This window comes from Trichogramma pretiosum, unplaced genomic scaffold (genome assembly GCF_000599845.2).
Source record: "Trichogramma pretiosum strain Unisexual culture from Peru unplaced genomic scaffold, Tpre_2.0 scaffold23, whole genome shotgun sequence".
Taxonomy (NCBI): domain Eukaryota; kingdom Metazoa; phylum Arthropoda; class Insecta; order Hymenoptera; family Trichogrammatidae; genus Trichogramma; species Trichogramma pretiosum.
This window is the reverse complement of record NW_019641629.1, coordinates 139,585-165,232: the sequence shown is the minus strand read 5'-3', so window position 1 is coordinate 165,232 and position 25,648 is coordinate 139,585. Positions and strand designations below refer to the sequence as shown.

Sequence of the window (25,648 nt, the reverse complement as noted above, 5' to 3'; positions counted from 1 at the left end):
GCTGCGTCATTCCTCTACTAAGCTAGCGGAACGGAGCAGCAGCTGCTTCCTTATACCAACTTAGCTTCGTAGCAGCCGACGCGAAATGATAAACATGCCCTGCGTGACAGTCGACTTGCCACATTTGTTGCTTGTTGCGGCTCACATCACTGATAGCGAATTTTATCGCGTAGCATTTCAAGATGAACAACAATAACGTCAAGGTACTCGGTCAAAAGTTGCTGTCTTATTCGAGGCTGCGCTGGCGTGTCAAAAATGCCAGCAGCTTCATGACGACCGCCGCGGATCGATCCACCGTCGAGCAGTGTCAACAAACCAACAGTGTTAACCAAAAATCCGACCTCTGCAAGGATCTGCAGTACAAGATCAAGTTGTCCGGGCCGCTGAGCGTGGCCGGCTACATGAAGCACGTGCTCACCCATCCGGCCAAGGGCTACTACATCAACAAAGATGTACTGGGACCGGAGGGCGACTTCGTCACGTCACCCGAGCTCAGCCAGTTGTTCGGGGAGATGATCGCCGTCTGGATAATAAGCGAGTGCAAGAAGATACACAACAAGAAGTTTCAGATCGTGGAGCTAGGGCCCGGTCGTGGCACGCTGTCCAGAGATATCTTGAGGGTCTTCGACAAGCTCAAGATGAACGAAGAGGTGTCTTTGCATCTTGTGGAAGTTAGCCAAGCTCTGGCCAAAGTGCAGAAAGACATGCTCTGTGGGTCTGAATCGAGTTCGGAAGATAGTAAAGAGAGTAAGGGCAAACACTACATGAAAGGCAAAACATCTAATGGAATAGACGTCTATTGGTACAAATCTGTGATCGATCTTCCTCAAGGATTCAGTATCTTTATAGCGCAAGAGTTCTTCGATGCCTTGCCAATACACAAGTTTCAAAAGACAACAGATGGATGGTTCGAGGTGATGGTGGATGTCGATGCGAGCAATGAACAAGAGGATAAATTTAAATTTGTTCTAGCCAAAACAGAAGCGTGTGATGCTATTTTAGATAAAAACGATCCCAGAGATCATGTAGAAATAAGCCTCGAAGCGATGAATGTAATTAGGTACACTTCTACTGCTATTGCCCAGAATGGAGGTTTCATGCTGATTATTGATTATGGGCACAGTGGGGAAAAAACTGATACGTTCAGGGCTTTCCGACAACACAAGCAAGTAGATCCATTGGTGGAACCAGGATTATCTGATTTGACTGCAGATGTGGATTTTGCCCTTTTGAAAAGGATAGCTAGATATCACAACAACACTTTGTGCTTTGGACCTGTAACTCAAAAAGACTTTTTAACTGAATTAGGAATCAATATTCGTTTAGCAAATTTATGTAAAAATGCTACACCTGCCCAAAGAAAGCAATTGGAACATGGTTATAATAAGATAGTTGGCGATGATGAGATGGGAACTTGTTTTAAAGTTGTTGCCATGTTTCCCAATGTTTTAAAGGATCATTTTAAAAAATTCCCTGTCTATGGATTTAATACCTACAATGAAGATGATTTAAAGTGAATCACTAGTTAGACACTAATTTATTTGTTACAACTAATATGATAGTTGAATTTTTTGTACTTATCTAGTCTAATTAAAGAACTAAGTTCATTTGTAAAAATATTGATTTGTTTGTAAATTGACCCTACATTATAATCATAAACTTTGAATGACAAATAATACTGAAGTATGACTTCAAAATCAAAAACCAAAATATATTTTTCATCACCTTCATTTATGTCCAAATCAAAATTAAACTTTACAGTACCTCATATGATTGTTCAGCACATTATTCAATTAAATCAATTAAATTTTAATAAATTTTAAATCATTCCAATTGACATTCAATAAATCTGACATTTTTGAAAATTCCCGCCTCTCTCCTGGCGGTGGCGGCGTCGGCCGTCGCCTCCAAGTTGGAGCAGCATCAGTATTAAGGAAGAACCGTCAAAAGTTCACGCCGCTGCATGGGCTACCTAGTTTTGGTTAGCTCGCTGTGTGGTAGTCTACTTGTAGGGTACATTGTGTACACACGCACGGCATTTAATACAGAGAGTGTTAGAAATTTCGGCACGCGCGGGCAACTCGTCTCGTCGATTTTCAAGTTGTATACGGTTCAATTACTACGTTATTAAAAAATGAGTATGCTTGGATTAATTGTGTCCGGTCGTCTGGTAAGTGAAACATCCATAAACGCATTAACCTGGCTTTTTCCACCGGGGTTTTTCACTCGAGCGTCAGCTGATTTGTCAAATTTATCCAAAAGTTTCCAGAATATTCGACAATCGTCGGCAATCGAAAATACGCGATAATTCGTGAAATTGTCTTGAAATTAAAATTTTTTAAATAGCATTTCAGTTTGAAACTCGAGTTTAATCTATTTGGTTTTATTTTTATAATTATTAAATCGAAAATAATGAAAATTGCATTTGTGTTTTCAGGTTCAGACTGACTTTCAACCCGTTAGTGATCATCAGTTTTTAATAACTGTACCCGATGCTGATGACATCAATCACATTGTTGTTTTTCTAACTGGATCAATTCCACTTGCAGAAGGCATGGGTGGTGCTGGTAAATACTTATAATTAATTACTAAAATTACCTCATGTCATACAATTCTAATCAATAATATTTTTTTTCTCAGTGTACTTTAGTTGGCCTGATCCCAGTGCACCACCAAACTGGCAGTTCTTAGGATACATAACAAATCACAAACCTTCAGCTATATTTAAAATTTCTAATTTGAAAAAAAATCATGAATTTGAGAATAATAATTTAAACATCTTTGGAGGGAAGATATCTCATGTTGCACAAATAGGTGTGTCAGTTGAGCCATTGAATATCATAGAACAGCAAGCCATGATGGCTTCAGCCACATTGAATGCAAACCACGCAAATACAGCCCTATATTCTGCACAAAAAATTGTACAAAACTTCTTGAATTACGTATCGAGCTTCTCAGTGACGCAATCACAAATGACGCCAAACCCTACAGAAAATTTTGTGCCTCTATCGTCTATACAACAGTGGTATCAAACGTTCGAAAGAAGACTGCAGCAAAATCCAAATTTTTGGAGAGAAGGATAGAGAAATTTGTAATTAGATTCCCAATTACTTATGCTCTGCTTTCAAAAAGCAGAAAGTAACAGTGTGTGTATGTGTGTGAGTGTAATTTTCTACACAATCAATTCAGCGAACATCTTATACATTTTGCACGAGCATCTGTAAACGATATAAATATTTTTATAAAATTTTGTGTATAAGTTTTACCTAGTTTTAAAGATAAACGAATGTTTTTGTAATGCAGACAAATTTGAAAATTTGAAAGAAACAAATAACATTGTACAGAAATACCGTGTGTAATTTTTGTCTCCAGTTTTTAAATTAATTTAAAGAAAAAAAAAAAAACTTTATTTAATAATGAACTTCATCAAAATTGTAATATTATTTTATTATTTTTAACTTACAAATAAAATTTGCCATCATCTCACATCTAAAAAAAGTTCGTTTCATTTTGTAATTTTCCAATGCTGCTGTACGTGACTCGTTATCTATACTGATGTGCGAAAAACGGAGCTTCTACAGTGGCGCCTTGTGCGCGCGAAGTGAAAACACGATAACAATTGCGAATTTCAATCATTCCTAAGCCTAAATTTGCTCAAACTGTCGATTTTTAAATATAAATTTGTTAAATCCGTCTATTCCTTTGAATCTCGTCGATACTTCGAATGCTCCAGTTGAAATTGCGCATATTCGTAACTGCAGGCTCCGAACTGTACACAGTGGCTTAATGATATTACACAGAGAGAGAGGCTACCCGCCGTACATCACGTATAGTCGCACACACACAGAGACAGGGGCCCTACCTGCTGCTGCTATACTGCAAACGGAGCGTAGGAGTGTGTGTGTGTGTGTGCGTGTGCAGTCAGCAATGCTATATGTGTCTGTGTCTGTGTGTAAAAGCTAGCTTTACCAACGAGCTGCTGACTCCGTAACAGTTGCATGTCAACGTCTCTTGTTGACTGCGTCGGACGCGTAGTTGGTAATTTTAACAGCGAGAGAACATCGACGCTCTACGCCCGCGACCGTCGTCGATTCGCGCATCCCGTTGTAATCGTTATAAATCGCCGTTCGGGCAGTGAATCTTCGTCAATGGATATCGTCGAAATAATATAGTGAACGACGAGTTTTGGCTGCGACGCAAGCCAGACGTCAGTGTCGCGGAGCTGCGAGGCAGAACATTATCTATATAACAGTTGACTTTGTGCGTGCAGCAGCAGCAACAATAATAGTCAGTGTCCGTGTTGGTGTGTATATATCGAGTATCAAGTCTCGCGAACAAAAGTACATCGTGCAGCAGCAGCAGCTATCGCTGAGTGTTGTCGTTGTTGTGTGCGCGATCGCTTTTATTTCGTGCCCCAGTAGTGTGGTCGGCGACGCGAGGAGCTGTGCTCCGTGTGTGTGCTGCACAAAACAACCGCAGATGATGCGTTGTTGTTAATATCTCGCTCAACGCAGCAGTTGTTGTTGTAGTATACTCTACTATCTCGGTGCAGAGTGAGAGAGAGAGGGACTCCAGTTTGCGCAATACCCAAGAGAAGTTTCGTGTATACGCGTGTATACGCGTTTGTGTTCGTGTGCGCGAGCCAACTCCGTATTCCAAATTTCGCTGTATCGCGACCGTGTACAACGCATCTCGACAAAAGAGTGCTGCTGCTGTTCGGAGTGTGTTACATATAATCGTTAAAGGCTGGGCATATAATTCGCAGGTATTATAATATACCACAAGGAGTGCAGAGACAGACGGACACACACATATGTGCGCGCGTCGTCTCCGCTTGTGTTGCGATTATTATTCAGCAGTGGTGGGCTCACGCCGTTCGTTGTTATTTCGCTGTATCGCACAGAGTCACTCGCTGCTATATATACTATAAAAATATAGTACACGAACTGACAGTGACTGCACTACTCCGCTGTTTTACACACTCGTCGGTCGTACAGTAGTAGTAGTAGCAGTGGTGGTGGTGATGTAGTAGTAAAGCGAGCAAAGAAGAAGCAAAGAAGAATATATTACAATAACAAAAACATCGGGACATTGTGTGTGCACGCGAATAACGAACTATCCCCCGATATATTTTATATACATATAAATCGCTGAGCGGTGTGTGTATAGTTGACATACGTGCCTGCTCGACGCATTCGCGACTTTACCCAAGAGTGCAACAGACAGTTCTCGGTGTCTGTGTGTCTGTGTGTGTGCGAGAGGAAGAGAGAGAGAGAGAGATAGAAATTGATCGACGAGTCTCTCTCTCGAGGTGTGCGCGCTAGTTTCTCTCTCTGTGTACTGTACGTACGTGTGTCTTTTCTTGCGCTCATATACCGCGAGCAGCTGTGCAAATTGCAGTGTATGTGTGTGTGTTAGCATCATCATCATCATCATCATCATCATCATCATCATGCCATCGACATTAACGGCGTCGGCGATCATCGACATTCTGCTGCTATCTGCTGCAAGCTAAAAGGATACTACGTAATCATCGTCGCGAGTAGCTGCAGCAGCAGCAGCAGCAGCAGCAGCGTCGGCGGCGCCAGTCGCAGCAGCAGCAGCAGCAGCAACATCAACAGCAGCAGGGTAGGTGTGTTTTATAATCAGCCTCCTTCGTGTGTTCGTGTGTGTGTGTGTGTTATATTATGCCTGCGTTTCGGAGCAGCAGAGAGGCTATATTATAATAGACAGCAACGAGGCGCATATAATACACAAGTCCGAGGCTCGCTCGATGTTGCTCGTTTTATTATTATGTGCATATCTCGCTCTCTCGCTGCGGTCGGACTTTGTTATAAAAGAAACGCAGAGAGACAAGAAACATGACGTAGGCAGAAAATTTTGCAGGCTACATTTTTACGATATAGGTAGCACTAAAGTGCATCTCTGCCGAGATTGTTATGTAGTGCGTATATAGGCACACGAGCCAGACAGCTGTACTAATGCACGCATGCACATACCTACTGTACTACTAGGTAGTGGTGCAGCAGCAGCAGCAGCAGCAGCAGAGACAGTAAGACGAGATGCGAAGGCTGCCGCCGTAGTAGCCGCCGTCGTCTCTCTTGCTGTTGTTGCTGCTACATACCTATACGTCGTGCTGCAGCAACATTCTGCATGCTTAAACTTACACACGCACACATGTGTGTGTGTGTGTGTGGGGCATGCTCCGCTCTGCTCTGCACTCGACTCGGTTGATTCATTCCTCTGAGCGCGGCTAAAGTGGAAGAGCTCCGACTTGGCCAATATACTCTACACGCGCACAATATGTGACACGAGTAAACAGAGAGAAAAGGAATAACTGCATGAAAAAGCGACAAAATCAATGAATCGGATCGTACAGCCGCGAGCGAGTACTTACCTGCGCGTAATATACCTATGATCGAAGGTGGCGGCGCGTCTACGTGCGTAAAAACGCGTACGCTTACGGCGCTGTAGTATTTACGCACGTACCTTTTAATTTTTTTTTTTAAGCGTTAAAAGCGAGTTAAAAAACAGTCGCTATACATGCCTATATTGATTTTTGCCCGCCTCGATTCGGCCTGTATATACATACGTTACCTACATATTAACTCGTGCGTGTGTGTGTGTGTGTGTGCAGTGCATCTTTGTGTGTTAAAAGTGTGACTCTCAACGTGCTGCTGCTCATGCTCCTCGTGCCTAGTGCACACTCCACATTGTCTCGAACGCCTACATTTTTTTTATACGATATATATCAATAATAAAAGAGGCTCTAAAGCTCGTCGACCACTATATTTTGTATACTCTACCTATATGCACACACGCACACACTCACAAACACACATTTATATGCATATCTCTCATTGATAAGCTGCTCCAAAGTGACTCTCGGCGGCTCTCCGCGTGCAGCAAACTGCACCGAGCATAGGAGAGAGATTATTTACGAGTGGACGTTGTGCATGTGCATGTAGTAGCGGCGGCGAGCGCACAAAAATCCATGTGTCTATAAATAACCTGCCGAAGTAAACAAAACATGTCTAACGAGCTTCTATAATTAGTCGTCTGTGTGTGTGTGTGTGTGTGTGTGTGTGTGTGTGTGTGTGTGTGTGTGCAAGTCTGCTACTGCTGCTGCACTGTACAGTCTCGACCTCTTTTAATCGTGTGCGCCCCGTCGACGACGACGTCTCGAGTCCGCCTTTACAATTAACGTCGTTACTACGTGCGGGCTCTCGAATATATAAAACGAAACGATGACGATTCGAGTATTTTCTTTATCTTCTCGTCCTTTTGTGTTGTACGCAAAAAATAAACCAATTGCCACGTGTGCGAACGATTCGGAAAATTTTCCGAGCTTTCCTTACGGCACCGCTGAAATCTCGACGAATCTAACGAATTTATATCATCTTCTTTTTCGTCATCTTAGTCACCGGAATTTCGATTCCGTGACTCGGAATCTCGATGTCGCGCGGCTCTTTCAGGCCTTTCGCGTCGTCGCGACTTCCTTAAAGATTCACAAAAATAAAAGATTCAATGCGTATCGCGAGTAAACAAATCCATTCGTCGATTCCAACAATGTCTTCGAGGAATTTTCATTTTTTTTTATTCTTCGATGCACGGCGCGATACAGATTATCGCTGTCGCGCTCGCTGCTTCGAAGAAATCGTATAATTATTTGACTCACGCGCGAATTGTGTTCTATTAATTTTTCGATATAATCGTTCGCGGTATATACAGGCCAATATCATATCTACACACACACACAAGTGCGCATTTTCTTACTCGACGTTGACGTTCCAATGTCACCCCATTCTCTCGAAAGCTGTATAGTAAGTAGCAGCCGTCCTTTAACTGCCGCGTCAAAAGTCTCGAACGTGTGCAGTCACACGTAGGCGCTTCGCATCTTTTGAGCTTCGCTGCGCGCAAAATGAAATTTTCATCACGCATCACCGACGCCTTGGGTTGAATTTTTGTTAAAAAAAAAAAGTGAGCTCCGCAAGCGACTACACACACAGACAGGCAGACAGACACATACCACACTGGTATATCGCACGAAAGTGCAAACAACTTTCGAAATCACTCGGTAATAGTATTTTCTCTTTTCTCGCCGCGCGTATCGCAGCCGCCGCCACCGTCGTCGCTGCAAATGAAATGTCACTCCGATAAATGAACTCTAGCAATATAATTGTCCCAAGTATACAATAATAAGTATATATAAAAAGATAAGTGCGACAATGAATCGCTCGACGAGCTTATCGGACAAACCGCGGTGGCGGCGAGCTGTCAATGTTTATGTGTACATAGAGCGCATCAATTTTTTTCTTTCTCTTCAACGAGCTCCGAACGTCGAGTGTTATTATTATTTGCGTATGTAAACAACGTCCCCCGCGCAACAAGCCGGTGCATTTTAAAATCCACGCGAGACCTTTAAGATTGCGCGTAACACGCGTAAAAAAAAAAGACGTATTTCACTCGATATATAGGAAATTTCAAGGTGCTCAGCTGCAGCTAAGCTCGAGGCAATAATCTTCGGGAAGAACAATTTTTTTCTCTCTCTCTCTCTCTCTCTGTTCGCCGCTATATATCCGCTATGCACGTAGTAGTAAACGGGTTGAGCGCCGCCGCCGTATATATATACGCGCACACGTGACCCCGTATACGTCGTCGTCGTCTCTCTCGCTCGCTACTCCGACCAGCTAGCAGCTTATCTGTGTCTCCGCGCATTAATTGTACATATGTATACAACACACGACACCTGCACACACGTGACCTCCTTTTATTTTATATACTAATATTATACTATAATACGCTTCTATCGAGGAGGGAAAAAATTTAAATCCTAAAAAACACGCGTAAATAAATACACACTGTCTCGCGAGAGCGAGCGTAAACAAGCACACGCAGTTATACGTGTAGTGTGTGTGTGCAGCCTTGCGTCGTCGCGAAATATAATTCTCGAATTCGCATGTACACACGGATATATAAAAGGCAAATCGATCGCGCGCCTCGGGACGCTGCTCGACACGCTGTTTTGTAATTTTGTCCCGCGCCGCGCTGTACATACTCGCTGATCGCTTTTCGTTTTGTTGTATGTGTGCAGTGCGGCGCACAATGTGTGTACACATATAGTAAGAAACTACTCTCTGTGAGTGAGTGTGTGTGTGTAGTGCAGTGTGTCCTTCTTTCAGCTGTCTATAACATATTGTGTGTGGCTGAGCTACATGTGCATTATATACCTCTATATATATACTGGCATGTAATGCACAATGTGTATAGGCAACGGCGCCTCGTTCATTACCGATTGTATACATGTGTATCTGTGTGTGCATGTGCGCAGCTTTTCAAAGGAAATAATAATGTCGGACACCGATGAAAAACGCGAAACACTTTTTCCGACTTGTTTTTCGCTTTTCTTGCTCCGCGTGGTTCGTGCCGAGATAAATGCACGTGCGATGATGAACTTGCGAGATATTTTTACAAACTTATTTTCGTATGAATATGCTTGAACTTTAAAAAAAAAAATTGTGTGTTTAACATTGAGAATGAACGATCGAGTTTTATCCAGACGCTTTCGTAAAAAAAAAAAACAACTTTTATGACTTTTTTTTTTACTTCCAGGTGTAATCCGATACAAATCTAAGGTATCCTAGATGCTCGGAGATTAAGGCTGTAACCCTGGTCTGCTCTTACAAAGGTGAGATCGGTATTACCTATATCGGTTTTATACACTTGCATAAATTTCACAATTGCTTCCTTTTTCTGTACTAAAACACAGACGAAAAAAACAATGGAGAGCTCCGAAGAGCCGACGAGTCTGCAGTCGATCTGCCATCTGCGCGCCTCCGAGCTCTTCCCGAAATCCACGAGCTACGAGTGCGAGGACGCCACCCTGGCCTGCCCGTTCGCCCTGCTGAGCGGCGAGTACGTCGTGGCGCTGGGACACACCTCCGACGGGGTTCTCGCCCTCTCGAATTACCGACTGTACGTGCAGGTGGGCGAGGGATCGCACAACGTGCCACTCGGGCTCATCGAGCTGCTGGAGGTCAAGGAGATTTTTTACCTGCACATCAGCTGCAAAGACGCCAGATCGATCAGCTGTGCTTTCTCCACCAACGAGCATTGTCTGGAATGGTTCAAGAGACTGCACAAGATCACTCTTCCGAGGAAGAGCATCGAGGATATGTTCGCCTTCGCCTACTACGCCTGGTCGATGGAGGAGCGAAAGGAGTATCCGAAACTCGGCAAGGATAACGACACGTACCTCGCCACGTTCAATTCGGAAGTGAGTCATTTACGAACGCGATACGTATAGTCATTTTCCGTTTACTAATATAATGTACGATTTGACAGGTGGAACGTCTGAAATTCAATCTGCACGGCACGTGGCGCATCAGTCAGATCAACAAGGATTACCAGCTGTGCCCGTCCTATCCCCCTCAGATCCTCGTCCCGGCGTGCATCTCCGACAAGACCCTCGAGACGGTGGCGAAGTTCCGCACGTCGCGGCGCATCCCCGCGGTGATCTGGCGTCACGTCGGCAACGGGGCCGTGATAGCGCGCAGCAGTCAGCCCGAGGTCGGCTGGCTCGGCTGGCGCTCCACCGAGGACGAGGATCTGCTCAAGGCGCTGACAGACGCCTGCTTCTACGACCGGGGCGAGTCGACCATCATGAGCGACGCCACCACACCGACGACGCCGACGACGACGGCGACGACGACGGTAATCAACAATTACTCTTCCCCGGAGCTGAGCGACGAGCCGGTGGTGCCGGCGCCCGTCAAGAAGGTCCTCATAGTGGACGCCAGGTCGTACACGACGGCGGTGGCCAACAGGGCGCGCGGCGGCGGCTGCGAGTGCCCCGAGTACTACGCCAACTGCGAGATACAGTTCATGAATCTGCCCAACATACACTCGATACGCAAGAGCTTTCACGCGGTGCGACAGCTGTGCGCCTCGGACGCCGATCAAAACAAGTCTGTATCTCACCTCGCCCGAATGAAATCTTCGTGATAAACATTTTTTATTGTTCAATTTTTTTTTCTTTTACGATTCCACAGCTGGCTGAGCTTGCTCGAAGGCACAAAATGGTTTCAACACATGTCGGGCTTATTGAGGACGGCCGTCACGGTGGCATCGGCGATCGAGCGCGAGGAGAGGCCGGTACTGGTTCACTGCAGCGACGGCTGGGACAGAACCACTCAGATCGTCGCGCTCGCCCAGCTTCTGCTCGATCCTTACTACAGAACGATGGAGGTGAGATTTACAATAAGCTCGCTTATATAAGCACGAATAATTTTTTTCCGATCGTTTAATATTTGATGTTTTTTGATTTGCAAAAAGGGTTTCCAAGTTTTGTGCGAGAGAGAATGGCTGGATTTCGGGCACAAGTTCGCGGATCGCTGCGGGCACAATGTCGGATACGAGGATCCGAACGAGCGATGCCCGGTATTTTTGCAGTGGCTCGATTGCGTCCATCAATTGACCACTCAGTTCAAATGCAGCTTTCAAATGTCACCGGCTTATCTCGTAAGTTATCTTTTTCCAATGATACATATAAAAAAAAAAATAATAATATCAGTTACTTATTGAAATTCTTGTGTATTCAAGGTCAAATTAGCTCAACACGCGTACTCGCAACTGTTCGGAACGTTCTTATGCAACACGAGACAGGAAAGATTGCAGTTGCGAATAAGAGACCGTACCTTTTCCATTTGGCGCTTCTTGAACTCGCCCTCGTTCGTCAATCATCTGTACACACCCACGAAAAAAGTATTATGGCCGAGTTGCAACGTGCGCGATCTCAAGCTGTGGCACGACGTGTACCTGGGCAGCAAAGACTCGACACCGGGCATCGGCGATATCAAGCAGCAGCGCGTGAATCTGATCGATATCGAGAACGGAGACAGCGAATCGCAACTCACGGAGACTCGTTCCTACGGTGATCTTATCCAAGTACAAGAGCACACGGCTTATTTACCTAGACGGCAAAGTGATCCTAGCATTTCAATAGAAAAGTGAGTGTTTGCAAGGATCGAAATTACGAAATTTTATCCGAAAAAAAAAAAAACGTTTATCGATCGATCTTTTGATGTTATTTACAGAAAATTTGATACAATCACGTTAGAGGGTGGTCGCGCGAAACTCGGCAAAGAGAATGGCGACGAACTCGTCGAACTGAAACGGCAGCCAAACGAAACCAATTCCATTACCGAGCAATTACCAAAAGAGACTGAAGAAGTTAAAATTCTACCGAATGTTAAGCAAATTTCTATCGAAGCCAATACTTCTGTGGCTAGTTCGACTGACACGATCGTACCGAATGGTGATTTAATCGTTGCTAAAAATATTGACCAGGACAAAGATTTGTAAGTTACTTAGAATTTAAAAATTCGTACAAAAAAAAAAAAAAAACAACTGAATTGTCATTTTTCATCGCACATGCACATTATGAATTAGTGATCAAGAAACCACGTGTAACGACACGCAAGAATCTACGGATTCGCAATGGGTCGATGCCGCAGCCGTTAACGACTCTAGCGAAAAATCGAGTACCCCTAATAACGAAGGTGGAAGTGATTTGAGTGAAACTAGTGCAGCTCTAGCCTCGCGAACACCGAGCAGTATTTGTCCGGCGTCGCCGATCCATCAAGAAGCTCTGATCGACAATTTGGACAGACTCGACGACGTCGATGGTTTGCCGGTTATCCAGTGCGACGTTCAGATGCGAGTTCAACAAATTATCGTTGAGAATAAGGTACTTTGACAGATTTTATCATTAACGCGAAGTCATATAGTAAATAATTTTTTTATAAATTTCAACAGTTGAAGGAAGAAGCGTTGAGAAAAGAACTGCACACAACGAGAATGGCTTTGATAAAGCAAGTTTGTTACCACAATGGAGAGGCTGAGCCGATTGACGATGTTGTTAGTAGAAATTTTAATTATAATCAAGACATGAAATTCTTTTTTTTTGTTTCAGTATTATAACGAATCTTATTTTCAGGGCTCTTTACCGGATTCGATGGGCAGCGCCGGCGAACGCGGAGAGTCCTTACCGTCAGACATGTCGTGGGAAGCTCTAGATGAACCAGGACCAGCTCCAACTTTGTGGGTACCGGATCATGCAGTTAACCGATGCATGGGATGTGATACGGAATTTTGGCTCGGAAGGCGTAAACATCATTGCAGGTAATTTATCAGTGAACAGGAATGAAATATTTTTAATTTCATCTCCAGTTTTTCAATATGACTGATAAATAACTATATCACAGGTGCTGTGGGAAGATATTCTGTGCCGACTGCTCGGAAAATTCAACTCCGTTACCAAGCGAACAATTATATAATCCAGTTCGGGTGTGCAGTGAATGCTACACTCATTTACACCATCACACAAGTCCATGCCAATGCCGACAACAGCATCACTTGCAACAGCTGGAGACACAAGCACCACAAGAACATAAACCATGCCAACCTCAACAAACACTTGCGCAACATCAGTATCCGCAACAAAAATTGGAATCACAACCACAGCAGCAGCAGCCGCAGCAGCAGCAACAACAACAACAACAACAACAACAACAACCGCCACCTCCTCCACCACCACTACCAAAACCAAATAGTAATAACTCGATAGAATCAGTTGACGTTGCGGTACCCGCACCACCGATTCCACCTCCTTTCCCTCCCGCAAACGACTGTCATCGTTCGGCTGCAAACAGCCGAACATTTAATGATGAATGTTGCGAGGCTATCGTCGAACCAAGCGGCGCCAATTGAGCGCTGGCGCTCTCTCGTAAGCCATCGTTTAATTTGTTGATCAAGTGAGGCTCTTATTGAGATTCGTATTATATTTTTTTAAAAGCATTAACTTTGTCAAAGTTGAATGTGTAGTTGAACATTAATCGATGTTACGTGTCCTTCCCTTGAATTCGAGTATATATTAGAAAAATTTTGATAAATACAAACTTTTCAAATAAAGAATAATATCAATCTCAATGAATCATCACAAGTATTCGTAATCAAAGGAGTGCTGGCGATTCCCAGGAAATTTATACACTGAATTCTTTGTATTGTATACTTATATAAATGACTATAGTAGACCGCGCGATCGAGTGATCTAATAGTCCATAATGGAAAAGAAGATTTAAGAACTAATATTAAGAGTATTTCAGAACGCGTCACAAAAGATGGTATGATATGAAACTACATCTCTGACTTGAATGATAAAAAAAACGGCAAATATCGAACATAGACTATTTCAGTGTTACTTTTATTAAATTAGATTATTTGAAGAATCTAAAACAATTGTTGGAAACTGATTTCTAATTTTTTCCATCACAATTTAAAAACGTTATACTTAATAAAATAAGTCAAAGAGTAAAGTTTTAATAAAATGAATCGTGATTAAGCTCATTACTCTATTTAAAATTAATTTAAAATGCGTAAGTGTGATATATAAATGGTATATGTATTTGTTTGTGATTGGCTGTGACAGATATTTTAATTTTAAAGGACGAAAAATATTTTACCTATAACTTATGGCTAATCGATAATTTTTATTTAAGTAATGAAAAGTATGAATAAAAATTGGATTCTATAGTTATACTCAAATTGTTGTTTTTCAAATTCAATGGTGTAACAACTTTTCGAAGCGGTTAGATCTTTTGCAAAGAAAAATATTATAAACCATCATTAGTTGTTACTTTAGAATAAGCGAGTTTTAAGTGTTTTATTATTTACAATAAAACGAAATAATCTTAACAAATGATAACTGATAACCTGAACTTACCTTCTAAGTGGCCTGGTGCCAATTTTCTTCGACCAAAAAAGAAAATGGACATTCATGAAGTTTAAATGCCAATCGAGCAAAAAAATAAAAACCGCTCATGCATGTCCATATAAAAAATATAACGGGTGTAAGAATATAGAATTGGAAAAATATTTTATACTTGGGAGTCGATGGATTATACAAAAAAAAAAGTGGAAAATGATTCGATGGTCGATATCAAAAACTACGTGAAACGTATACATGTATATATTATTATACTTGAATTAAAAATGAGCGTATTGAATAAAAAAAAAAAAAAAAACAAAACAAAACAAACATTGATTACAACGCAAAGTATTAGAGTATTTATGATATCTAGACGTTGATCGCGACCTATTAGTTTTCATTTTAACAATTTGCACGTTCGCTCAAATTGCGAGCCGAGGTACAACAAATAAATATCATTTATTTACAGTAAATCGTAATATACTTGTTGTTGTGATTTTTTGATGCCTACAAATCTTTACGTAAGGATTATTTTTTCGAATCGATCGAGTTCATCTGACTTTGAAGGTAATATTTTTGAAGCTCGAGGCGTTCTTGAGTAGCTCGGTGGCGTTCTGGAGCATGTTTTTCGTTCCCTTGGTCTCGTCGGCGTTCTGAAACTGCACGAGAATCACGAGGTACGTCGTGACCGCTCCGGCAATCTTAAAAAATCACGCTCGTATCATATACATCTTTGCTCTCGAGGATTATATAATTTTGTATATATCACTCACCGAAGTCACCAGACCGCGATCCAGAAAGAACAGTCCGCAAGCCGTGAACTCCACGGGCCTCTGTAGCAGCTGCAGCGAGAATATCTCGAGCTGCTTCTTGGCCTCGGGCTGCCAGTTGCTGGCCAGGGCCTGGCTCACCAGGGTGCCGGTCTTGCGCGCCTCCACGGACACCATGTGACAGGGCTGGACGAGAAACAGCAGCCGGCAGACGTGAAAGAACGTCCAGAAGACCTGCATGGTGAGGACGTACCAGCTGCTGATGCTGTCGGAGAATATCTCGTTGTAGAGGAAGTAGGGCGTGATGATGAGGTGGATGAGGCAGCTGATGGTGCCTACCACGACGGCGCCGCCGTACGCCTTGTTGATGTTCTTGACGCTGTCGCAGAGGATGCCGTGGAGGCCGATCAGACGGCCGATCAGTTCGGCGGTTTTCGAGGGTGCCTCGGTGCCAATGCCGGCTCCCGGGCCAAAGTCCGAGATCTTGTTGTTGTTGTTGGCCCGGCGAAATCTGCCGATGTGGCCGATCTCGTTGGAAAAGAAGGCCATCGATTGCTCCTGCTGCTGATGACGATGGGTGAATCTTCGAAACAGCTGCTCCAGGGCCATGTTGCTCTTGGTGAGATTCGCCACGGACTTGTTGAGCTTGAGGAAGCGCTCGCCGACGTTGAAGAGTACGAGGGCGTACTGCACCTCGAACACCGTGACGACGATGTACATGAAGTAGATGGGCGCGTAATTGATCGGGCCCTTGTCGCCGAAGTGGGCGTTGTTCTTGCCGGCCGAGGAGGCGCGCCAGGACACGAAGTCGAGGCTGGAGATGACGACGATGTAGACGAGCGAGGCGACGATCACGATTATCGAGACTCTGCGCAGACGCTCGGACGTAGGGACGTCGAGAAGTTTGTCGTCAACCTGACGTAGTTAATGATATATATGGACTATATCGCATCAACTGTCCCCCCCCCCCCTTGGATCAGAGTTGTAATTTGATTTTTCATATTTTATTCTGCTTTCCAAGAGTGAATATGAAAAAATGATTGAAACATGATATTTTATGTAAAATTTGATGAGGTATTCAAATTTGATGTCAAAAATCATATTCGTAAAGTCCAAGTACCTTAATTTCTAAATTTCAGCTTAAATGGCAAAAATAAACATGTTCATATCCAGCGATATGACCAATATTGTAATATGTTCATCGATACACCAAAATACAACTTCGGATAAATTTTGGTAGTTGGAAGACAAACAGAATTCATTATTGAACATGATATGAGTCAAGAATAGAGGAAATCTAGAGAAAAACCAAGTTTTTTGACACGTATGAAGGTCAATAATGAATTCTGTTTGTCTGCCAACTACCAAAATTTATCCGAAGTTGTATTTTGGTGTATCGATGAACATATTACAATATTGGTCATATCGCTGGATACGAACATGTTTATTTTTGCCATTTAAGCTGAAATTTAGAAATTAAGGTACTTGGACTTTATAAATATGATTTTTGACATCAAATTTGAATTTCTCCTCAAATTTTACATAAAATATCATGTTACAATCATTTTTTCATATTCACTCTTGGAAAGCAGAATAAAATATGAAAAATCAAAACAAAAAGAGGGGGGGGGGACAGTTGACGCGATTTTGCCCATATAAACTGTTGTATTATCGATCGAAATGTATGCTATAATAAAAAGTCCTTAAAATTTGTGGCTAACACAGAAAATCCTCGAGGACGAAAAATTGTGCTCAACGAAACCGTTCGAAACTTTTCTCTGAGTCTTTGTTCGTCTTCAACATAGTGAATGTATAATATAAACAAAAAGCTTTCAGAGCTTGCAGGATCCATGTCGATCGAAAAATGCTGAAAAGTGACTTATAAAATTGACATCAACTTGAGAAGTTCAATATTGCATGAGCTTTGAAATTAATAATTTGCTTCATTTTCCGGCAAAAATTTATTTATCTTTTGGACATTGTTTTTACATAATAAAAGAACACTGGAGAAACTCATAATATTATTATTAATGAAAACGTTTTAATAAGTTTACTGAAATTGCGGATTAAATTTGAGGAGTAGTAATACGTGAGTGATGCATGCTATTGATGTGCTTTCTGAGATTAACTCTAAATGAGAATTTCTTTCCGCACGTATCGCATGCATGTGTGACACCATTATGCATCGATTCTACGTGAACTTTGAGATATTGCTTTCTTGTGAATTTCTTTCTACACGTATCACATTTAGGTGTGATATCATTGTGCGCGACATCGATGTGTTTCTTGAGATAATACATTACTGAGAATTTCTTTCCGCATTTGTCGCATTTATGTTTCTTATCATTGTGCACTGCATTAATGTGCATATTGAGATGTCCTTTTTGTGTGAATGTCTTTCCGCATAAATTACATGCATGAGTGACTTTATTATGCATCGAATCGACGTGGACTTGCAGACTCTGACTGTGAATGAATGTCCTTCCGCACATTTCACACGTAGGTGCAAGGGCGGATTTACAATTTTGGCGCTGTAGGCTAGGAGAGAGAAGCCGCCCCTAAAAAATCCGAATTCACACAAAAAGATTCACCAAAAAAACACTATTTTGAATCGCGAAAAAATACTTTGATTGAAATTTTTTTTATGAAAGAGACTTAAACTATGGCCAATAATACCTAAAATTGCGGATTAAGAACCTAAAGTTTAAAGTACTGTAGGTGGAATTTGAATATTCAATAAAATTTTTTTCTAAAGTAGATCGTTTACAAGCAAAAAAATACATTTTTTGGAACATTTTTTGGTAAATTTTTTGGAAAAATGTATTTTTTTGTGCCTACCATCTTGATTCTTCAAATCCCACCTACGGAACTTCAAACTTTAGGTTCTTATTCCACAGTTTTGGATGTTACATGTCACAGTTTAAGTTTTTTTAGTAAAAAAAATTTCAGTTATAGTTTTTTCAAAATCGTTTTTTTCGCAGTAAATTGTTCATAACTTTTTTAATTTTCATCCGAGGTTAATTATAAACTCATATTTAAAAAGTACATTCAATTTTACATAGAAAATGGGTACTCGAGAATTTTGCTCGCTCCAATAGATGATTTAATTGTAAATTACATAAGAAAAGAAAATTCTGTCCGTTTGGGCGTTAACGGGTTAAAAAATTTGCCCAACTTTGGGGTTTTTGACATGACATTTTCATGTTTACTTTCTTTCTCTTCAGCTTGCCGCCCCTCAAAATTTGCCGCCCTAGGCTATAGCCTACTTAGCCTATACCTAAATATGCCTCTGCGTAGGTGTGACACCATTATGCATTGATTCTATGTGGCATTTGAGGTATTTCGCAGTCGTGAATGTCTTTTTGCATTTACTGCATTTATGCTTTATACCCTTATGCGTCGTATCGATGTGAGTACGGAGACTGGTCTTGTGCTTGAATGTCTTTCGGCACGTATCGCATGCATGTGTGACACCATTATGCATCGATTCTATGTGAACTTTGAGATTATGCGTAGTTGTGAATTTTTTTCCGCACTTGTCACATTTATGTTTGATACCAGTATGCACTACATCGATGTGGTTTGTGAGCTTTCTCTTTGTTGAAAATGTTTTTTCGCGCCTATCACAAGGATGATTATGATTCAAATTTTTCATAACTACTCTTCTTTTCTTGGGCTCGCTGATTCTGCAGTTGGAATTCATATTTAACTGATTTACGTCGTTCACTAGTGATTCTTTTTTTACTGCATCCAAAGCTTCTGATTTAATTATGTTTTGAGTTAGATATTCGTTACCATTTTCAATAGCCGCCAAGTGATCTTCAGAACAATTTTCAATTTTCATAACTGTTAATGGACGAATGCTGGGCTTGACGTCTTCACATTCAACAATTATTTCCACTTCGTCGTCGAGTTCACTTCCAAGATTTTCTTCGCATTTTTTAATTGTTTGAATCTGTTGAAAAATCAGTACTATTATATTTTATTTCCATGAAAAGGAAAATAACTACCAGTTTCTTAGAATTATCAACACTTACCGAATTATCTGGTGGGAATGGTAAGAGTGGGAAGTTTTTGAGATCAGGCGACTCATCACTAGGCTCCTCTTTCACTCTGAAATAACCTCAATTAGATCAAGTTTATTGTTATGATTTTTTTTACAATTTCATTTTCATGAAATGAAGATTACCTGATGGCACAATTATTAAACTTATCACTGGGCTCCATCTTTCTCTCTAGGAACCACGTTAAATAAAGTAATCTTCTCGCGATGATTTCACGAATATCAAACTAACTGAACACAAAATAAATGACGAAGATCGACGTGCTCTTCGTTCGCTATATCTCGGAAAACTGTGTCTATGTGAAGAGGTCCAGATTATGCTCGATCAGCTCCATGCACAGTTCTCGGTCTAGTACAACACTATGGCATGCTCAGCAAAACACATACACGGTAAACAATGGAATGATCACAGGTCTGCACTCTTCAAAATATTTTATGATAATTTCTCGCAAGTTCGATAATTTTATCAAATGATTTGTAATTAAATTTGTATATTAACAGCTTAACATTCGTCAGCAATCATACTATTTTAAGATCATTTTTTCAAAGCTCATGATCATTTTTCTTGATTTATTGGATGTCCAAAGGCCAAAGCTACAAAAGAGAGTCAGAGAAAATTGTTTCGAATGGTTTCGTTCCAATACGTTAAACTCGGGATGAGCGGTGATACGTACGAAAAAACGCGAACAAAATACCCATAGAAATTTTCATTGTTCCCGCATTTTCCTATCTCCCAAGGGATCTCAACGAATACGTATACAGCTTGATCAGCCTCGAACTTCAAAGGATTTTTTTTTGCATAGAATCAAATTTGGATTGAATTACGTCGACGATCTTGTTGAGGGCGTCCTGGAGATGATGCCAGCGATAGCCGGAGCCGAGTATGGCGACGAAGGCCGCCGAGATGACGGCGAAGACGTCGCTGCAGGTGACGGTGATGGCCGTCTCCGAGGACAGCCGGGTGCTGTTCTCCCAGCCGTTGCGCAGGTCCCGATACAGGCCGTAGCACTGGGCACCCGCCAACGCCGCGACCAGGACGATTCTGCGAAAGCGCGACACAATTATATAATTATGCCGAGCGAAGCGAAGTCATTTCTGCATGAACTCCCGTGATTTTGCAAGGGTTTTTTGTAGACGCGGTACCATGAGTACTGCTGGATCGATCTTTTTGAAAATTTAGGAATTTGATAAAGGATGCTAGACAAAGATCTGATGACGTTCATAATCTCGATTGCTCAACCCTTTATGCACTTTCATGCATTTTAAATGCATTTTTTAAATATGATTCTTGTCGCAAAAAAATGCACTTTTATGCAGTTTCAATGAATTTTTTTTTCACAATTGCAAGAATTCTGTCAAATGTGACTGGAATTCTTTTATGATCCATTTGGTAGATAAAACATAATTTTCATCGTATTATTTTTTTATGTTTTGCATTAAAATGCAATTTTATGTAATTCGTATGAATTTTTTATTATTATTTATTATCATTTTTTTATTAATTTTAATCGGTGTTACTTGTGTATCGGTAAGTGCGTTTGTTTATAATTATATCGTATTTTAGTTAACATTGTACTGATGACAATTATATTATAAATCGTGTTTCGAGTAACATTACTGAACAAAAAATGATTGTGTTAGCTTAAAATAATATCGTGTTTCAGTTAACGTTGTACTAATGATAATTATACAAGTGGCAACTCGAGTTGTAGAATGCTGAGCAATTCCAATAAACTAAACATTCGTGATGATCACGATATAATATCATCACTGATGATACAAAATCATTAAATTTTTACAATAACTTTACAAAAACCCATATTTAATAATTTTCTGGCGCTGGTATGAAAGTTTATGTATTTGTCAATGGATGCAGTTATGCGCTAAAAAAAAAACCATACTGCGTCATAAAAAATGTGTTGCTTGGCTCAAGAAAAACAAAAAATCTTAAGACAGGCTAAAATTAAGCCTGACACAGTGCAATAGTTACCGCGTATCTATGTGGCAATGACTCGTCAATGGGCCATCCCAACTTCGTGTCCGCACTCCGAGGTTCTCGTGCACGAATCAAGCATAAAAGTCGAGGAGATGAAACATTTTACTTCGAAAATTACGAATATGTTGTCTTCGATCGCTGTCGGAGCACCTGGGGCTCAGGTCGGCAGTCGTCTACATCCTCTACGAGACTTTTACTTAAAAATTAACGGAAATTGTTCGTTTGCAATCGATAGATTTTTTCCGGCCTTGAGAAGTTTTTTCTTATACATAGATTCATACAAAATTTAATGTTCAATCAAAAAAGAACGTAAAAATTTGGGCGAAAAATCAACTTTGAGAATTTTTTTCAGACTGTTGCGGGGAATTTTCATCTCGAAAACCATTGAATTTATGAAAAATAGTTTATAGAACAAAAAATGTCTTAGAATTGGTTGATGAACAATCTCAAATTTTTTCAGAAATTTTGGAGCGCAATTTTCTGATTTCTGGATAATTTGTCGAGAGAAATTTCCCAGAATCACCTCAAAAAATTCTGAAAATATTTGAGAATGTTCCTTGATCAATTCTAAAAATTTTTTGTTTTTTTTTTTGTTTTTTTTTCTTGGTTTACTTTTTATTTTTACATCTAACTCGCGAGCACTGATAAATAAAAACATCAGTCACTGCAACCGAACAGACTATGCGCGGCCTAGTAGAAATTCGTACGAGTCCAAGATCGATTTACAGGTTAACGTAAACTTTGACTGTTGACACACATACACACACCCACATATGCATTTTTTGCTATATGATGATTAGAACACGTGAGAACTTCGGAGTGCGAACACAAAGTTGTGATGGCCCATTGTCGAGTCATTGCCGCAAAGATACGCGGTCACTTTTGTACTATGTCTGGCTGAATTTTAGCCTGTTTCAAGATTTTTTGTATTTCATGAGCCATACAACACGTTTTTCATGACGCAGTATGTTTATTTTTTTTCAGTGTGGTTTTGTGGCAAAAAAAGGGATCATGGCACAAACCGAAGGTGAATCACAGTTCTTGAAAATTTTAAATAATTAAAAATGCAAATCCAAGTAACCCTAAGTAACCCAATCGAACCCACTCATGTGTTTATTAAATAATTATGCAAGCAAACCAAGTAGCCTTAGTAATCCAGCTTATGTCATTTTTAAGAAATCAATGTCGCAAATAAAAGTAACCCCAAGTTACAGAATCAACTCCACACCAAATTTCACCGCACGCCAGTGTCCAAAAACGCTTAATGCGCACTAAAAAGTGTGCGCAAACCGACACTTTTCGCCTTTTATTACATAAAAATTTGCGCTCAGCATACTGCAACCAGAGTTGCCGCTAGTTATATTACGACCCGACCTGATTATTATTTATTACCCCCCGACTCACCCGTAAACCACCTCGGCCACGTCGAGGCGACCCTCGTACTTGCCGGCCTTGTTGACCTTGAACTTGACGGGCAGCAGTCCGCAGATCTTGCTCAGGTGGTAGACGGGCGCCAGCGTGTGGAACACGTCGGACTTGTTGCCGCCGTCGCCGCCACTGCCCGTGTCGGGGCCCTTTTTACGATCGTCGCTCGTCAATTTCTTGGGTCCAAGGGGTTGCTGCTGTAGCTGTAGCTGCTGCTGCTTTTGCTGATCGGCTGCCCCAACGCCGATCGGCTTCACTGAAACATCCGATCGTATTGCGGTTTTTTTTTTTACGAATTTTTAGGAGCCGTATATATTATTACTCGACTCACGATCTTTGGGACTGATGGACCAAGCATCCATATCGTCCGATTTGCGAGTACTCGTTGTTCGTCGTGGGATCGCGTGCTGCCGAATGCGTACAATCGTCGCTATTCGATCGAACAGCAGTAAAGCGACGAGCCGTCATTACGCCTATCTTGACTAAACATCGCCACTACTACCCCGTCCACGCAAGTGCAAAGTACATATTTGATTGGGGCAGCGATTTTTCTCGCGTGCGCAGTTACGATCCTCTGTAATCCTGAACAAATATTATACACACACCCCCGCCTGCCCAGTGCACTGCACACACACATACACACACACAACCTGGAATTAAATCGCAATTTTCATACGATATGAATTCGACCCGCGAGTCGTTGTTATTGTAGCTGGCGTCGAACGGGTGGCGCGAATTATTCATGATATTTGCCTGAAGCTCTGAAAAGGCGTGAGGCTTTTTTTTCTATATATATGGGCTGTATCGAGTCAACCGTGATGGTAAAAAGAAAAGGAAATTCGAAGCAAAGTATGTACTGGGAGATTAAATTAAAAAATGAGAATCCTGAAATTTTTAGCCCTGTAGGTCCTTCCCTCGTGGATCTACAGCGGCTCATAGTTTGAATTTGAATTTTCAAATTTTATTCTGCTTTCCAAAGGTGAAGATCAAAAAATTGTTGAAACATCATTTTTTATGTGCAATTTGTTAAGGAAATCAAATTTTTTATATGAAATTATATTCATAACTTCAAAATTCATTAAAGATCCAAAGTAAAAGTCAAAAAATGAATTTGTTCGTCTCCATTGATGGGACTGAAATTGAAATATGTTCGTGAAATATCTAAATACAACTTCTGATCAAGCTCAATAGAAATTTTTTTTCAGTTTTTCACTAGTGCATTTCTTTCAATACTAATGTGAAGTTCATCAAGAACCCTGTATTCAACTAAAAGTTTGCTCCTTTCAATACGTTAAAACAACATTCAGCTGACTTTCAATCGTTGCACGAATTTTTGCAAGAACCGAGTAGCAAAAAAATTACCGAGGAGAAGTATAAATTAACAGTTCACGAAATTTTATTTAGTAAACTAAACACCACCACAATAGTGAACAAAGCCGTAATGACAGTTGGTAGCTTTAATTTCAGATAACACACAATCATTTCGGTACAATTTTTATTGAAATCTTAGAAAAACGTCTATACAAGTATGAATATATATTTACAATTTAATAACTTTTTCTCGTACTTGTCTCAAGTTTGTTCCTTGCGTCCTTCATGGATGGCTTGTTGGTGGTAGAACAAATGTGCTTTTCGTTCGAAACAATTTCCTCTGGTTTCTTCTCAATTTTATCCATTTTGGTGCCTAAATTAAACGACGAATCAGTCTCTTTAAACTGAACGAGTAAAATTTATCTTTTGGTATTATTTCATCGGGAAAGACAACATTTAAACTAATTTATTTTCATTATAAACATGATCAGTGCGCCAAGGGGGCTACGTCAAAATCGTTCATGATCGTATTGTGTACAAACAAGCTACCGATTTATCTGTTTTTATATCGTTCTTATTGAATGTGAAAAAATTAAAAATTATGATTTGGCGACAATTCAACCTCCTAAAACTAAGTACTTACTGAAAATATTTAAACATTTTAGTTATGAACAATCATTAAATTTTCATTGAAAATAACTTTTTAGTTCCTTAAAAATGTACGATGCGTTATTAAAAGTGTATGAAATGCGACAGTAAAATTAATCTGCATAGCAAAGAGTAGTAAATAAGAACAAAAAAGTCACGTTATTTATATTAAATTGTTGATTTTTCAAAATAATTATCTATTATTAATATGCGATGAATTTTCAAAAAGTTTATTAAACTTTACATCAGAAAACACGTTTTTATACTTGTTTCGATCTTAAAAATTGTAAAATCACGTACGAAATGTACAAAAATGTACAATGTTACAAAAAATTCAAATTCAAACAAATTATGTTCTTATGAAGAGTTCATTGGCTGAAAAATTTAGGATTTTCATTTTTCAAAGAAATAATATCCAAAAATGCGCTTTTCAGGTAGTGAGCAAATAAATAATAAAAAAAAAACAAGAAACATCTTTGACCTTAATTTGCTATGATTTTTCCCGTGAAATCAAATAGCTTTATTGACTTTATTTAAAGAAAAACATTGAAAAATTCGTCTGAACCAACTTAAGGTGGCTAGTCAGTAAAATGGGTCGACAACAGATGTCTATGAAACTTTGCAGAAATGTCATTTAAAGTGTCCTTCATATGCTGTAGACATTTCAG

General features: G+C 40.5%; 5 protein-coding genes across 6 annotated transcripts; 3 read left to right on the top strand and 2 right to left on the bottom strand.

Moving 5' to 3' along the window:
• Positions 1-79: 79 nt before the first annotated feature.
• On the top strand, positions 80-1,617 carry LOC106654727 (protein arginine methyltransferase NDUFAF7 homolog, mitochondrial). The gene has a single exon (XM_014374727.2). It carries the CDS (start codon positions 183-185, stop codon positions 1,515-1,517), a length of 1,335 nt encoding a protein of 444 aa, XP_014230213.1. The 5' UTR covers positions 80-182; the 3' UTR covers positions 1,518-1,617.
• Positions 1,618-1,983: 366 nt separating this feature from the next.
• On the top strand, positions 1,984-3,412 carry LOC106654736 (protein OPI10 homolog). Its single transcript, XM_014374737.2, has 3 exons — positions 1,984-2,170; positions 2,438-2,567; positions 2,641-3,412. The coding sequence occupies exons 1-3, from the start codon at positions 2,135-2,137 to the stop codon at positions 3,081-3,083; spliced, it is 609 nt and encodes a 202-aa protein (XP_014230223.1). The 5' UTR covers positions 1,984-2,134; the 3' UTR covers positions 3,084-3,412.
• Positions 3,413-3,935: 523 nt separating this feature from the next.
• On the top strand, positions 3,936-15,246 carry LOC106654902 (myotubularin-related protein 3). 2 transcript variants are annotated; one of them, XM_023459130.1, is made up of 12 exons: positions 3,936-5,628; positions 9,613-9,688; positions 9,770-10,276; positions 10,345-10,967; positions 11,052-11,247; positions 11,335-11,520; positions 11,602-12,008; positions 12,096-12,359; positions 12,451-12,748; positions 12,817-12,918; positions 12,998-13,182; positions 13,266-15,246. In XM_023459130.1, the coding sequence occupies exons 3-12, from the start codon at positions 9,782-9,784 to the stop codon at positions 13,768-13,770; spliced, it is 3,261 nt and encodes a 1,086-aa protein (XP_023314898.1). In that variant the 5' UTR covers positions 3,936-5,628; positions 9,613-9,688; positions 9,770-9,781; the 3' UTR covers positions 13,771-15,246. The 2 variants fall into 2 exon arrangements, with proteins under 2 accessions (XP_023314898.1, XP_014230516.1); XM_014375030.2 differs by having other exon boundaries at positions 3,936-5,632.
• Positions 15,247-15,317: 71 nt separating this feature from the next.
• Positions 15,318-23,508, bottom strand: LOC106654545 (gustatory receptor for sugar taste 43a-like). Its single transcript, XM_023459113.1, has 6 exons — positions 23,353-23,508; positions 23,188-23,277; positions 23,001-23,153; positions 20,426-20,642; positions 15,541-16,452; positions 15,318-15,468 (listed from the first exon to the last, which is right to left on the bottom strand). Exons 1-6 carry the CDS (start codon positions 23,487-23,489, stop codon positions 15,319-15,321), a joined length of 1,659 nt encoding a protein of 552 aa, XP_023314881.1. The 5' UTR covers positions 23,490-23,508; the 3' UTR covers position 15,318.
• Positions 18,624-19,938, bottom strand: LOC111693707 (zinc finger protein 236-like). Its single transcript, XM_023459131.1, has 3 exons — positions 19,727-19,938; positions 19,575-19,650; positions 18,624-19,492 (listed from the first exon to the last, which is right to left on the bottom strand). The coding sequence occupies exons 1-3, from the start codon at positions 19,762-19,764 to the stop codon at positions 18,815-18,817; spliced, it is 792 nt and encodes a 263-aa protein (XP_023314899.1). The 5' UTR covers positions 19,765-19,938; the 3' UTR covers positions 18,624-18,814.
• Positions 23,509-25,648: the final 2,140 nt, after the last annotated feature.